The sequence below is a fragment of the Poeciliopsis prolifica genome, unplaced genomic scaffold (assembly GCF_027474105.1).
Source record: "Poeciliopsis prolifica strain line A6 unplaced genomic scaffold, Auburn_PproV2 SCAFFOLD014, whole genome shotgun sequence".
NCBI classification, from domain to species: Eukaryota; Metazoa; Chordata; class Actinopteri; order Cyprinodontiformes; family Poeciliidae; genus Poeciliopsis; species Poeciliopsis prolifica.
In genome coordinates, this window is record NW_026562389.1 from 10,055,535 (window position 1) to 10,069,468 (window position 13,934).

Here is a 13,934-nt window from a genome sequence, read left to right on the forward strand (position 1 = left end):
TGTTTATTCCAGTAGAAGAAATTCATTACAAACCCATGAGGCAGTTTGTTTAATGGTTTCCGACAGCTTGTGCTGTTGGGTTTAAAATGTCTGAGGTGTTTCACAGGTGTGACACAGCATCAAAGAGTCGTTGCAGCATCAAAAACTGCTTTTGAGCTTTCATGTTGCTTAAAGATTTATAAAGAAAAGTTCCCAAGATCAACTCCAAACTCACTGCAAATCAAAAGGTTTACGAATATTAACCTCAGTAGTACGATTCCTGTTATATTTTTGTTTCCACCAATTAAATTTAAAGTTTGCAATCTCATTTGAATTTTTTACTTGATTAGTCCTATTTTCAAATTGTGGGGAAAACCTTGAGAACTGTGTCAAACATCTCAGGGAAGAAAATGCAAGGTGTCCACACATCCCTAGAAATTCCTACATTCATTTATCTAAAATTAAGGCCTTAATATGTCTTAAATTCAATACAGAAAATGTAACTTGGGCTTAAATATGTTTATCACGAGTCTTAGAAAGATGCTAATACTTGCATGGTATCTACCTAACTACCTAGTTGACAGTTTGCTAACTACCTAGTTTATTAGTGACTTTCTAATGACAAATAAATATTTAGCAGCTAGCATATGGCTACATTGCTAGCTAGCTTGAGTGCCATACGCCATTTTGATTATGTGAGAAAAGACCCCAGGAATTTTTGATCCTCTGAATTTTTTTTGTATGTCTTTGTCATGATGTAGATCTTAATTTTTATTTTTTTCCAAACAAGTCTTAAAAAGTCTTAGATTTTGAAGAACTTGAATAAACTCCGAAATGTTTGTTTGTTAAAAGAAAACTGGAAGACAAAAAGAAAATTGTCTGTTGTATGTTTTTGCAATTTCACCTTCAAACTTAAAAGAATCAATAATCAAAACAAGAATTTCTTCAAATACTTTAATCTTAACTGTGTGTCGCTGTAAATTTCTGATTTCTCACTTTTCTTTGTTTCCAGTCCATGATTCAGTCCAGGAAGGCCAGACTCAACTACGCTCTGGCCACTCGGACCTCCCTAAAAGATGAAGAGCTTGTGAGTAGTTTATCTTATTTAGCTCATCTAAATACTTTGTGATTAGTTTCTACTCAGTTTGTCATTTCGATTCCACTTCTGTTCATCATTTGTTGGAAATGATTGTGAGAATTCACTTTTGCTGAGTCAGCGTTATGGATCCAAAGTGTGCCTCCATAATTCTTATGGTTTGCTTTGTGCTGACAGCGCTGCAATTTGTCAATTTATAATGATGATTACATTTTACATTGGGAGAAACATTAATAATTCAGGTGCACAAAGTAGGTTACTCTATGGCATGTAGGAGAAAAAAATCTAGTGGAGAAGAGCTGCAAGGTTCTGAAGATGAAATTGGGGATACTGGAAATAAAAATTAGATAAAAAGAGCATCTTTTTATGCCCCTTGTCCTTTTTTGTGGTAAATATAGACTTATTTTTACTTTGATAACCTTAGTTTCAAATATTCATTTTCTGTAACTAGTTAATCCTGTTCATAGTGAGCAAAGATAGGAAAATCCACTGAGAAGAACAAAATATGGGGAAAAAACCCCAGAGTTTAACTCTCTTAGTGTAAAATAACTTTCTGAATTTCACAATACAGGTTTTATGCTTCCTTCAAGTGTTTTTTCCCCCCAAAAAAAGTATTTGAAAAGGGAAGCTGTAAATAAATTTACTAAATAATCTCAGATGCAATAAATGTTCCCATCGCCTGTACCTTACCAGAGGCATGAAACAGGTTCAGCCTGTTATTTAGCAACCCAAGAGGAACTCTGACACATTTGGTCAGTATTTTGTTGTTAACATACCATCAACAAACCATTTACTGCATTCTTATTGGTTGTGTGGGAGGCTCCACTTCTGCTTTTCAAACATGTACGGTTGTGTTAGTGCATGTCTGTTTGCAGCCATTTTCACATGCGAATGTAAACGTTGAGCTGGGGTCGTGGCCAGCAGCAGTTTATTGGATTTAAAGTGACAGGCGGTCCTAAAATAGTTCAATCTGAAAAGATCAAACTAAAATCTTATCTAAGAATGATTTTGTGGAAATAATGTGACAACTAAAAGCTTTATAATTACATAACATTTTTATGCAAACACTGCTGGGAAACCTGAAATAATTATCAGATTTCTCCGGGACTGGAAGAGATTTCTGTTGATTTTTCTGCTCTTGATTCAGCAGGTTTCTGTTGGGAGTCAGGGAGAAAAGAAAAACGGTTCTCTGAGATAAGAAGCGTCCAAACACTATCAGGGATTTTAATGATTCACACTATTCACAACTCACGGTGGATCTTCACCTTTTCTTCACAGGACAAATTATTTTCTAATTCAAAACTGTCAGCAGAAAGATGTTGTCCTACATATTTTTCGGGAACAGAAGCGTCTTCTCTGCTGTTTTTCTTTCTACGATGCCTTTGTCCAGAAGTCTTTGTCTCGCTGTGTGTAGAGGCGCCAACAGCCACCTGCTGCCGGTGCTCAGCATTCTCTGCTCCCATTAGCACACTTCTCAGTGGGAGACTGAAGCTCTCAGATCATTGAACCTTCCGCTCTGCAGCTGACCTTTCACCTTTTGAGGTTTTTAGTGGTGCACATCACTGTTCTTCCTCTTCATTTGATGCCAGTTTGATGCAGAGGAATGACAGCTGTTTGCTTTTTATGAAGATAACAGGAGAAAATAATGATTTCAACCACATTTGTTCCATGGTTAAAGCAGTCGTCCTGCTAATTGGACTGAAGTCGTGGTTCCTTAAGATTTCCTCAAGGAATTTACACAATATTCTACAGCAGAATGCAAGATTTTCCAAAGATTTTTATGTTATGACCCCAAATTTTACCATATTTTGGGGGATTTGATGAGTTTGGTTAAGAGTTTTCTGAAGAATTGCATGTTTGAGGTTTTTAATTCTTAACCATGTAACATTTTTCCTCCATTTCACATAAACTAGACATTTGACAATTTTTAAAAAACTTGTTTTTAAATAATAAGACATTTTTGCACTAGTATGAAGTGGTTCTTTGGTTTATTCTGCAAAACTGTAATGGAAACAATTTTTTCATCAAACAAATCACATGATCAGCTTCTGAAAGTTGCCACTGGGGCAAACCATGAAGACAGGAAGCAGTAGGAGAATGATGACACTGCATTTTTAAAATGATTTAAACAAACGTTTTTACGTGTGATTTTAATTACGTTTTTTATTTTTACGAAAATGCCGTAATTGGGATATTGTGTTTTTTCAACAAAGTTTTTTTCCTCCTGCTTCAACAGAAAAACCATGTTTACAAAAAGACTCTGCAGGCTCTGATCTACCCCATCTCCTGCACCACGCCGCACAATTTCGAGGTGTGGACCGCCACCACGCCTACCTACTGCTATGAGTGCGAGGGTCTGCTGTGGGGCATCGCTCGGCAGGGTATGCGCTGTGCAGAGTGTGGGGTCAAAGTTCATGAGAAATGCCAAGAGCTGCTGAACGCTGACTGCCTGCAAAGTAAGTTCAGCTACTAAAAGATATGGAAATGTTTCAAGGTCTCATTAAATCAATTATTTTGAATAAAACTAAATATTTTAAACCACATTCTACTCTTGAATATTTGCCACACATTTTAATAGTGTGGGAAGACATTACTTTTTTATGTACTGTAACAATTCCTGTGGCAATCAACCCAATAATTAATCTCATGTGACATTATGCCAATGCTTTGTCTGCGCTGATGAAGATTCAATAATGCCGTTTGGTTAAAACTGAAAGTCAATGTGACAGTATTACCTATTTGAAGATTTAAAAAATGAATATATATATTTTGTAGAACATTTAAACTTGATTTAGAGATGGTCAGTTTTTTGTTAATTATGGAAAAATAAGTAAAATCTAAATTTAATTTGCCAAGTAACATACCCTGTGCTGACACAGCAAAACACTGTGGCTTCCACACACTTTAAAGCAACTTATCAGAAAATATGGCTCATAATAACAGTGATAGTAAAGTGCGAGGACATGTTGATGTAACTGGTTTCTGCGTCTTTAGGAGCAGCAGAGAAAAGTTCGAAGACGGGGGCGGAAGATCGGACGCAGCACATCATCATGGCTATGAAGGACCGCATGAAGATCCGCGAGAGAAACAAGCCTGAGATCTTCGAGGAGATCCGGAAAGTGTTTGTCATTTCTAAGATGATTCATGCTCAGCACATGAAGAGCATCAAGCAGAGTGTGCTGGACGGCACCTCCAAATGGTCTGCCAATATCACCATCACAGGTATGCCTCTAAGCGCCTGAGAAAAAGCTGACTTTAGTTTTTTTAAAACAGGGATGCAAATTAGGAAGAATACCGATACGTTTTCAACATTTATGTCTAATGTTTACTGAGAGTGATCAGACTTCATTGGGTGGAAAAAATAGGGACTTTTGTTTTATTGCTCCATTGTACTTATTCCTTCATCACCATAGCAACTGGTGACTCAGCAGATTCTACTTCCTTACGTTGCTTAAAGACCGTAGTGCATCTTCCTGCAACAGCGAAAAGAGGATCTAAGAAAGTCTTTTTCGCAGAAACTTTTGTTTAAAATGGTGTTAAAAGGGGCTTTCTTTTTCAGAGATCGTTTTTAGGAAAGTAAAAAAAATATTTTACTTAGTGTGGAAAGAAAAATGTCTGTTTTTGGTTTTCTTCATGCTCTGGCAGTACAGATCCTCGCAGGGCGTGTGGCATCAAGATGATGTCTTTCTGAACCTCTGGGTGTGGATAGCACTCATATCTCTGTGTGAAGTCAGCCAAAGGCTTTTTCTTTTGTTCCCAAAGTGGGATTTGCTTTCTTTACTGAGACTCTTTTTAAAAATAGCATTTTGTGGTTTGTTATTTATTTGTTGATAAATAATCTTCATCCTCAAAGTGGTTTTAATGGTAAATTAGTCAAAAAATCTGCTGTTATTATTTGTTATGAATCTTTAACCTATTATAATAATCTTACTGATTATGTAAACCTTTGTTAATGTAAATCCAAAGCATCAGCAGTCAGAATGGTCATGTCACGTTTTATCCGATTACCACCAAGTTGTGCTCAGTCTCTTCTTCAAAGGCAGTGGTTCTTGGTGCAGCGCCCCCACAGGCGAGGAGAAGAACAGGTTTTTCAAAGAGCTTGTTTCGTTTGACACAGTGCAAGAGTAAAAACAAAACATAGCAGCTGAAAATCTAACAAATGTTGCCATTTTGGTCCTCACTCAAACCAAGTCTCCAACTCAAAGCTGAAATTATGAAAGAAGTTTGCGTCACTGAAACACATCACATCTCCTTCTGACTCCACACCCAAACAGACTCCTCTACAGAAATTACTCCACTAGAAGTCTTTGGTATTAGTTTCTTTTTATTAGCTTCCTTCGTCTCGATATGATCTTGTGATGATCCTGTCAGCTCCCATTACTCAACAACTTTAAAATCGACATATAGACGGTGGCGTCCATTACTGCTTCCATAAACAGTGGCTGCTGTTTCTGCTGTGGCATGTCTGTGATTAAGTCATGGATCTTTTTAACTGCTGTTTCTGTTGTGCAGTTCAACTGAAGTGCAAACAGGACTCCAAAGTTTTCCCTGTCTTAGTGAAAGTTGTGCTCTTTAGAGGGAATCAAATAAAAGCCACTCTACATGTAGATTTCTAACACTGCGGTAGATTAGCCATTATTCTGTTTCAGTTAGCTGCCTTAAACACCTGCTTTACTGGTGTGATCGCCTTATTTTGTTGTAAACTGAATCAAATCACACCAAATTCTGCAGCAGCTCTACATGCTAAGGTTGTCAAAGTCAAGCTAGCATAACTGACCTGCTTCTCTCTTCCTTGCTTTTTTTTAAAATTAAAACGTTATCCTGACCTTATTTAGTTGTTGTAGTGTTGACAAATAGTAGCGAAGAACTGCGTCCCTTTTTCTTTTATATTACATTCACACATTTAAGATTTAGCGAGATATATTGTCAACTTGACAGCTAAAAGCAATGCTAGTCAGCATTAGCAAGCAGCTTTTTGGCCTCCACCAGAGAGATGGGGGCAGGACTTCGACGTCATACTTCAACGTATCTATACGTTAGAGGTGCAGAAAATTCCTCATCCCTGGAAAATATATTTAGAAATTCAGAGAAATGAAAACTGTTTCAGTGACTCTGAGGTCGTTGTCATGAACTCCAGTGGCTGTCTGAATGCTACTTCGTGTCAGGTTTCTGCAGATACAAACATCAGGGAATGTTTACCTCCAGTTCACCCAGCATCCAGGCGACTGCTGTTACCAAAGCGACCAGACACATCCCAGCATGCCGTAGCAGCGGTGTTGCCATGGCAGCCATCACAGGTTGTCTCTCCAATCAACAGTGATGAGCCCAAAGATGCAGAGATTACCTTAAAGCTGAAATTAATTCATGGTCACGGGATTTCTTTTTTTCTTTTTCCTGCTCATCAAGGCATGAAGGCAGACTTTACCATCTGCAATTAAAAAATGCATTTACAGGATAAAAAAAGACATTTTTTTGAACATGTCCTCTTTAAATAATTCAATCAGATCTAAAAGGATGTTGCAAAGTGTTTAAAGTTGATGGTTAACTGACAGGATATGATTTTGAATCTTTTTGATCAAATTAATTTGGGACTTTCTCCCACAATTGATGTAAAATTCCCTTTGATGTGATGTGATCTGTCACCGTCAGCCAGTCAGAGAATCGAGAAACGATCACATAGAGATCAAAACTATTTAGAGTCACAAGTGCAACTCTGATAGACGATTTATGAATCTCAGTTTCCAAAACCAGTAGAACTATTTTCACAGTGTGGCATGAAAGTACGTATCTTTTATCATAACTAAAATAAACTTTTTAGTAATATTCTAACTTACCAAACATGACTGCACCACATTTTTTTTTCTGATTTTAAATTCTAAATAGTCTTGAAAACAGAAATTTATTTTAATTGTGTCACATAAAACTTTTAAAAATTTAAGCAGCATCAAAAATACAATTTTGCTCACACAGAATGAATATTTCTGATCTTTGGAGATTTTCATGTCTTAAAATATTTTATAATAAAATCTTATTTCCAGTGATTCCACTCCACCTTCACTGCTTTCTAAATTGTATTAAGGCTTCGTGTTTCTGTGAAGGTTTTCTTGCTGCCTTGTTGCACTGGATGACTTTAGTTAATCGCTTTTCCCCTGCATCTGAGTCATGAAAACCGTGTTACGAGTCTTTGCATAACAGTGTGGGTGATATCTTCTGTTTTGATGAGTGTGTGTGTGTGAATGAGAAAAAGAGAGAGTAGGTGTTTGTTTTTCTTATGCAATTTCCACAGTCATGGTGTGTTTTCGTTATTCCCTCAGTGGTTAGCGCCCAGGGTCTGCAGGCCAAGGACCGGACCGGCTCCAGCGACCCGTACGTCACCATCCAGGTGGGGAAAACCAAGAAGAGAACAAAGACCATCTACGGAAACCTGAATCCTGTCTGGGATGAAAAGTTCAGCTTGTGAGTGCAGATTTTCTGAAAAACATTCCTGCTTGTTATGACCTTGTTTAAAATCGCTCGCACTGCAAACCCACGTTGGTGAGATGATTTGGTTCAAACCTCTCATATCTATGAAGAAATCAGTAACGATTTTCCTGATTTACCTTCATCTGACTAACACCTTTCATCTTTAGAGACACAAGATCACTTTTACATTTCCTTACATATGTGGACACTTTTTATTCAAATGTTTAGGCACACCTAATTAAATGTCATATCAAGTTAAAATCTCAAGCGATTTCAATGACATTGTTTGAGTCACGTACTTTCACTTTTTGCTCCCCAAGTCAACTTGAGATCAACACATTTGTTCTTACCTGCAGAAACATTTCCTCTCTTCATGTTTAATTTTATTCATCTTCTGCCTTTGCAGCGAGTGCCATAATTCATCGGACCGGATCAAACTCCGAGTGTGGGACGAGGACGACGACATCAAGTCGCGAGTGAAGCAGCGACTAAAGAGAGAGTCGGACGACTTCCTGGGTCAGACCATCATCGAGGTCCGAACCCTGAGTGGAGAAATGGACGTCTGGTACAACCTGGGTACGTATTACCGCAAAACGATATACGCCGCGTCCCAAATTATTATGCCGATTGGATTTGAGTGTCATGGTTCAAAAAGAAGAGCCGTAGCTTCAGTAGCAAAATCATCTTCATGCATGACAATGAACCATTTCATGCTGCTAGGAATAACACTGTGTCACTGGCTGCCATGGGCATAAAGGGGAGAAACTCATGGTGTGTCACCATCCTCCTCTGACCTCTGACCCTACTGAGAACCTGTGGAGTTTCCTCAAGCAGAAGATCTGAGGGTTTAATGCAGGTCATATCAAACAGCAGCTCTGTTTCTTGAGAGGGTGATATCAAAGAAGCTCCAATGTTGACATGTAACTGTCTGTTAAGATGTTTTTGACTGAAATAGCTTTTGATTTTAGTACATGTGACCTGCTGCACATTCACAGAATGACTGCAATTCTTTATAATCCATAAAATGTTTAGAAATCCTGCTGTGCAGAATAATTTGGAGCAGAGCATTTTGAGTTTTTTATGTTTGAAACAAATACTGTTCTCATTGGGAGCTTTGCTCAGTAAAATTAGATTTATACTGTAATAGTTCATGACTTGAAAATTATACTGACCATCATTTGCATTGTCCATTTCAGAAAATCTGAGAAAATATCACTTGCATAATAATTTGGAACATGGTGTAGAAACACAGTTCTTTAAGTCACTTTCCTTCCTCAGCATGTCGTCAAATTCTGCAGAAACTTAATAATTACCCATTAATTTACATCAGATGAAGAAAAACAAAACATGAAGCTGCACCAGTTCTACTCATTCAACTTTAAGCTCAGCTCATGCTGAGTGAAGCTTTGGTTTCACTGTAAAACTCTGACTGTTTGTCTTCACTGTCAGAGAAGAGAACCGACAAGTCTGCGGTGTCCGGCGCCGTCCGCCTTCAGATCAGCGTGGAGATCGAGGGGGAGGAGAAGGTGGCGCCGTACCATGTGCAGTACACCTGCCTTCACGAGGTACGAACTGAAGAATCAGGGTTACTAACTCAGAATCTGAAATCGCTTCAAACATTTGTTAAATCACATTTTGCACATTTTTGTACTTCTATTCGAGTCTCTGCTGCTTCTGAAAACAGCCCATGTAGGTCTGTCCCAATAAGTCAATCAATCAATCAATCAATCAATCAATCAATCAATCAATCAATCAATCAATCAACCGCATCATAAATTAAATATAGCATAATTTCCATTTGCATGATTTATTGATTTGTCTCCTTTCTACCAAAAACTGGATGATACAAATCTTCAGTCTGGTTCTTTAGTGCCAACTAGTCAAATTGAACAGAATTTACCTTCAAAAATTATTTTATTTGTTGTTTTTGTTGTTTTGTTTATTTATTTTTAGATATTTGAAATTTCTTCCAGTTCCAGTGTTAAACGTTAATTAGAATTTAAAGTTTACAGATCTGTTAGAACATGTTGGTTGTCCAGGTGGTTCCACTTCTGCTTTTCAACTATGAGCTGTTGCTTGCAGACATTTTCACTTGCGATTGTAAATGTTGAGTTTGGAAACAGCAGAGTGGGATGTAAAAGATGTTGTAGTTAATTTATGTAATGTAAATAAACTTCACTGAGTTTGAATTGAAATGCAAATTTTTGTCACCATTTTAGCTTCTAATTCTTTGAGTTGTTTTCTTTCTGCGTTCAGAACATGTTTCACTACTCGACGGACATCGAGGGAGGCGGAATGGTGAAGATGCCGTCCGCTCAGGGCGATGATGCCTGGAAGGTCTACTTTGACGAAGTTCAACAGGAAGTCGTGGACGAGTTTGCGATGCGCTACGGCGTGGAGTCCATCTACCAGGCCATGACGTAAGCTAGCTGCTTGCAGTTCACCAATTAATCCTGGATTTTAGTTGAATTAAATCAGGAAATGTTTCATATTACTGTTTCTGAACAGCTCTGTGTGTGTGTGTGTGTGTGTGTGTGTGTGTGTGTGTGTGTGTGGGTGTGTGTGTGTGTGTGTGTGTGTGTGCGTGTGTGTGTGTGTGTGTGTGTGTGTGTGTGTGTGTGTGTGTGTGTGTGTGTGTGTATGTGAAGGGTCAATGAGGGTTTCATGAACTATAAACAGAATGAAAATCAGTTTATCTCATGTAATGAAAATGTATGACCTGCCGCGCCTGAGTTTTCCCCCTCTGTGATCAGATGGAGAGAAAGACTCGCTGTGCTCACATACCCACATACAAGCAAATGCAAACTGATATAATTTCATCTATAATCCCAGAATTAGATGAATTAGAGCTGAACCAGACTTCACCCCGTGGAAAAGAAGCTGTGGAGAAAACAAAGATGCTAATGCTAAATTAAAACTGGGATTGAAACACAAAGCTTTCACTAACAGAAAATGAAGTTGTAATTAACTCCAAAACAAAAAAATTATAAATTAATGACCCATGGTTTTTTTCATTAAGCCTGGATATTATCTCATTAAAATTATCTATTTTCTTGTGATTTTTAGAAGTTTTTTTTCTTTTTCATTAAAATTATAATTTTTTCCCGCCAGGACTATAAACAAAAGTTATATTAGTAAGACCTTAACAAACCTAAGCTGGCAGTAGGACTGAGCGATGAATCAATTTAATTGATTAAGTGAATACTTTGTTGTTCAAGTCGCGTAGGAAACGATTGAAATAAAAAAAAACACGTTTTAAAAATGTGTTTTGTCATTTTTAATGAAATAAAAAAGGGATAAATGTAAAAAAATCTTAGTTACATTTTTACACCTCCAGAGGTTTCTGCTTTGCTGCTGCTTATAAAAGTCTGGAATCAACATGGCAGCCAAAGAACGCCTGGCTCGTGCATGACTCAGCAGGTTTTTATTTCCTGGTTCTGAATCCCCAATCAGACTAACCGAAATAAAGCCGTACTTTCTGTTTAGTTGTAGTTTATTTGTAAAAATAAGGCTGTTTATTTCTTTGCCACTCAGAAACGTTGACCGTTTTCCTCCATCCCTCCAGGCATTTCTCCTGCCTGTCCTCTAAGTACATGCTGTCAGGAGTGCCGGCAGTGATGAGCACCCTGCTGGCCAACATCAATGCCTTCTACGCCCACCCCACTGCCTCCACAAACGTCTCCGCTCCCGCCAGATTCGCTGCCTCCAACTTTGGGGTGAGTGACCGCCGCAGTCACGGGGAAACAAACGGCACATTTCTGGTGTTTTTCTCACGGGTCGAGCTGTCAGTTCGTTTGGATGTGTCATAATGTATATATTTCCCTTTGGCTTTTCTTTACGGATTTGTTTTTGTCAAGAAATGCATATACTTTGTTTTGTATTTTCCTTTTCCAAGCCTTTGTTGGAAAACAAAATACATTTCTTGACAAAAATGTGTATGTAAGAAAAAAGAAAAACAAAATCTATATATTACTGCTTTTATTTTCAATTATGTCAAACTTGTTCATGGAACAACAGGTGGATAAGATATATTCTGTTTTCTAAGGTTAGGATCCCCAACCCTTTCTGATGATGCCCTGGGCAATTGCCCACGTCGCCCATATCAAAAACCTTTTCATAAAAGTTTAACAGAAGCCATTTTGTTTCACGTTTTAGATGTTAGCATGTCAATTAGCAACAAAACACAAGAAAGTTGGAAAAAATTTCAACTTTTGTTGCTTTTTGCTGTCATGGAAAACCTTTACAACATAAATATATTCTGGGAATGGGCCAATCAGAGCCCAGACCAGAACATAATCTGATGCTAGATTAGCAATTGAGAAAACCAATACAGTTTGTGATTTAAAATTTGCTCCGTTAAACAATAATACTTTGATGAAATAGGTTCAGGTGAAACTCTAAATTGTTCTGGATTTCTTTCACTGCAGGTACAAAAACATGTTTTCAAGCCTCTAATTTTCTCAGAATAATCGATCCTATATTTCTCGTCCACATATTTTTTATTTTTGACCACAGATAAAATACCAGAGACAGCAGGGAGGCAGTTTTATTTTCTGTCTCAGTTTCGTCTCATTTAATGGTTTCATTCAGATTTCCTAATGGAGTTGCAGTTTCTCTTCTCTGTTGCTCCTTATAAAAAAGTAACATTTATCCCCCTGGATTCTCTTTCTCTGATGTTCTTGTTTCTCAAAAGCAAAACTAGTTTTGCATAATGCAGATTCTGCGTTATCTGTTATTAATGACGGTTTTCTAAAGCTGTGTGAGGAAATTAGTGCCTTAAAAATATTTCAGTTGAATAAAAACTTTTAAAGTTTTGGGGGCTCATACGAATTATACCCCATTGGAAAGCCAAGAATTTTATTATGTATGTTAATGAAGGATAAATCACAATTACAGGCACAGTAAATGCTTTTAAACCACTCAGATATGCAACATAAAGTCCAACTCTCTGTTTAAGCCCAATCCAAAATGAGCTTTGCGTCCAAAATCTGAACAGATTCATACGGTTTAGTTAAGGTAAGATTTTAAAGGGGCAGTATTATGTTTTTCCCAGCAACATAGAGACATTTTATAGCACAATAAATTAACTACATTACCTTCAGTTGATATAAATATGACATAAGGAAATTTTACTCCACATTTCAACACCTCAAAGTTGGGCTTCTCTCTCTTTAAGAAGCTCCTGCTTTTTCTGAAGCTCCGCCTTCAGGAAGTCATCACAACATGGCTCTTGTTGTGATGCCATGTTGATAATAAATGCATTTTTATCAGTGTTTCACTGAAAAGTAGCTCTTGCGATGAGCTCAGTAAATGCACAGTGTCACCAGGTGTTTGCTAATTGCTGCTGGCTAGTCTGAAGGAGCTAAGTGGAGGAGGAGCTTCATCCTCTTAAAGCGGGACTAGGGCCATCCAGGGGTTTTGCACCGCTGAATGATTTCCATGGAGATTAGAGGATTTCTCAAACATGCCTGAAAGAATCAAAGCACTTCAGGTACATTTTTGATAAAAAACGATGTAAAGCTAAAAAAAAAGACTTGATTTTACATGATACCGCCTCTGTAAGAGGAGCGACACATGGTTGAGTAGAATGCAACTTCATTTCTTTACAGTTGTGGATTTTCCTCCACTTGTTCCCTCTTCTTTTTTGTCACGACTGTCGTGACTCACAAAGCCGTCCTACACGCTCTGCGATTCTCCGTCTTTCTGTTTGTGTTGCTCCTGCCTCCATGGGACACTCCAGAAGCATAACAAAAACCAAAACTCTGAGGATTATTGTAATTTTTGTAAAAAATACAAAGATTTTTTTATTTATTTTTATGCACAGAAACTTTCTTGGTATGCCTGCAAACCTTAGTTTCCACTTTTCTGATGGCCTAAAGGGAGGCATCAAATATAATTTTAAATGGTTGCATAATAAAAATGCTGCATTTTGGGAATCATTTCCACATCTTGTAACCAATCAGATCATAAGCAGTGAGAGTGGAAGCCCAGCTTTCCAGTAATCTGAGATAAAACCCAGTCTGGTTCCTCACTTTGTTGTCCAAGTCGTGACTCCCTGCGCGGTAGATAACTCTCCCTCCAACCAGCAGGTTCTTTCTTTCCCTTGTCATGCAGACACATTTGTGCAGCCAATGCAATGTGGAGGAAAGCGGATAAAAATAAGCATTGGGGACACCACTGCTGGCCATAATTCAGATGAGAGAGCCGAGTTAGAGGATCCAGCAACTCCTTTATGCCTGCTTTTTAAGAATATATACTGAGATCAACCTGCTTTCAAATGGCAAAAACATAATTAGAACATTTTGAGATATTATATTCAAGTAAATAAAGTAGCTTCAATATTTGTGATCCTAAAAACTGTGAGTTTGTGTCTTTTCCACAGAAATAGAGCCGTCCT

At 37.8% G+C, this 13,934-nt stretch overlaps 1 protein-coding gene across 1 annotated transcript in view; it reads left to right on the forward strand.

Moving 5' to 3' along the window:
- Positions 1-13,934, forward strand: part of LOC129365795 (uncharacterized) — a 74,636-nt gene that overhangs the window by 31,962 nt on the left and 28,740 nt on the right. Inside the window, exons 6-13 of the mRNA XM_055039272.1 lie at positions 992-1,066; positions 3,312-3,531; positions 4,070-4,297; positions 7,390-7,531; positions 7,944-8,113; positions 8,987-9,102; positions 9,794-9,957; positions 11,103-11,253. Of these exons, the coding sequence (XP_054895247.1) occupies positions 992-1,066; positions 3,312-3,531; positions 4,070-4,297; positions 7,390-7,531; positions 7,944-8,113; positions 8,987-9,102; positions 9,794-9,957; positions 11,103-11,253 (1,266 nt within the window). The remainder of the gene's footprint in view (positions 1-991; positions 1,067-3,311; positions 3,532-4,069; positions 4,298-7,389; positions 7,532-7,943; positions 8,114-8,986; positions 9,103-9,793; positions 9,958-11,102; positions 11,254-13,934) is intronic.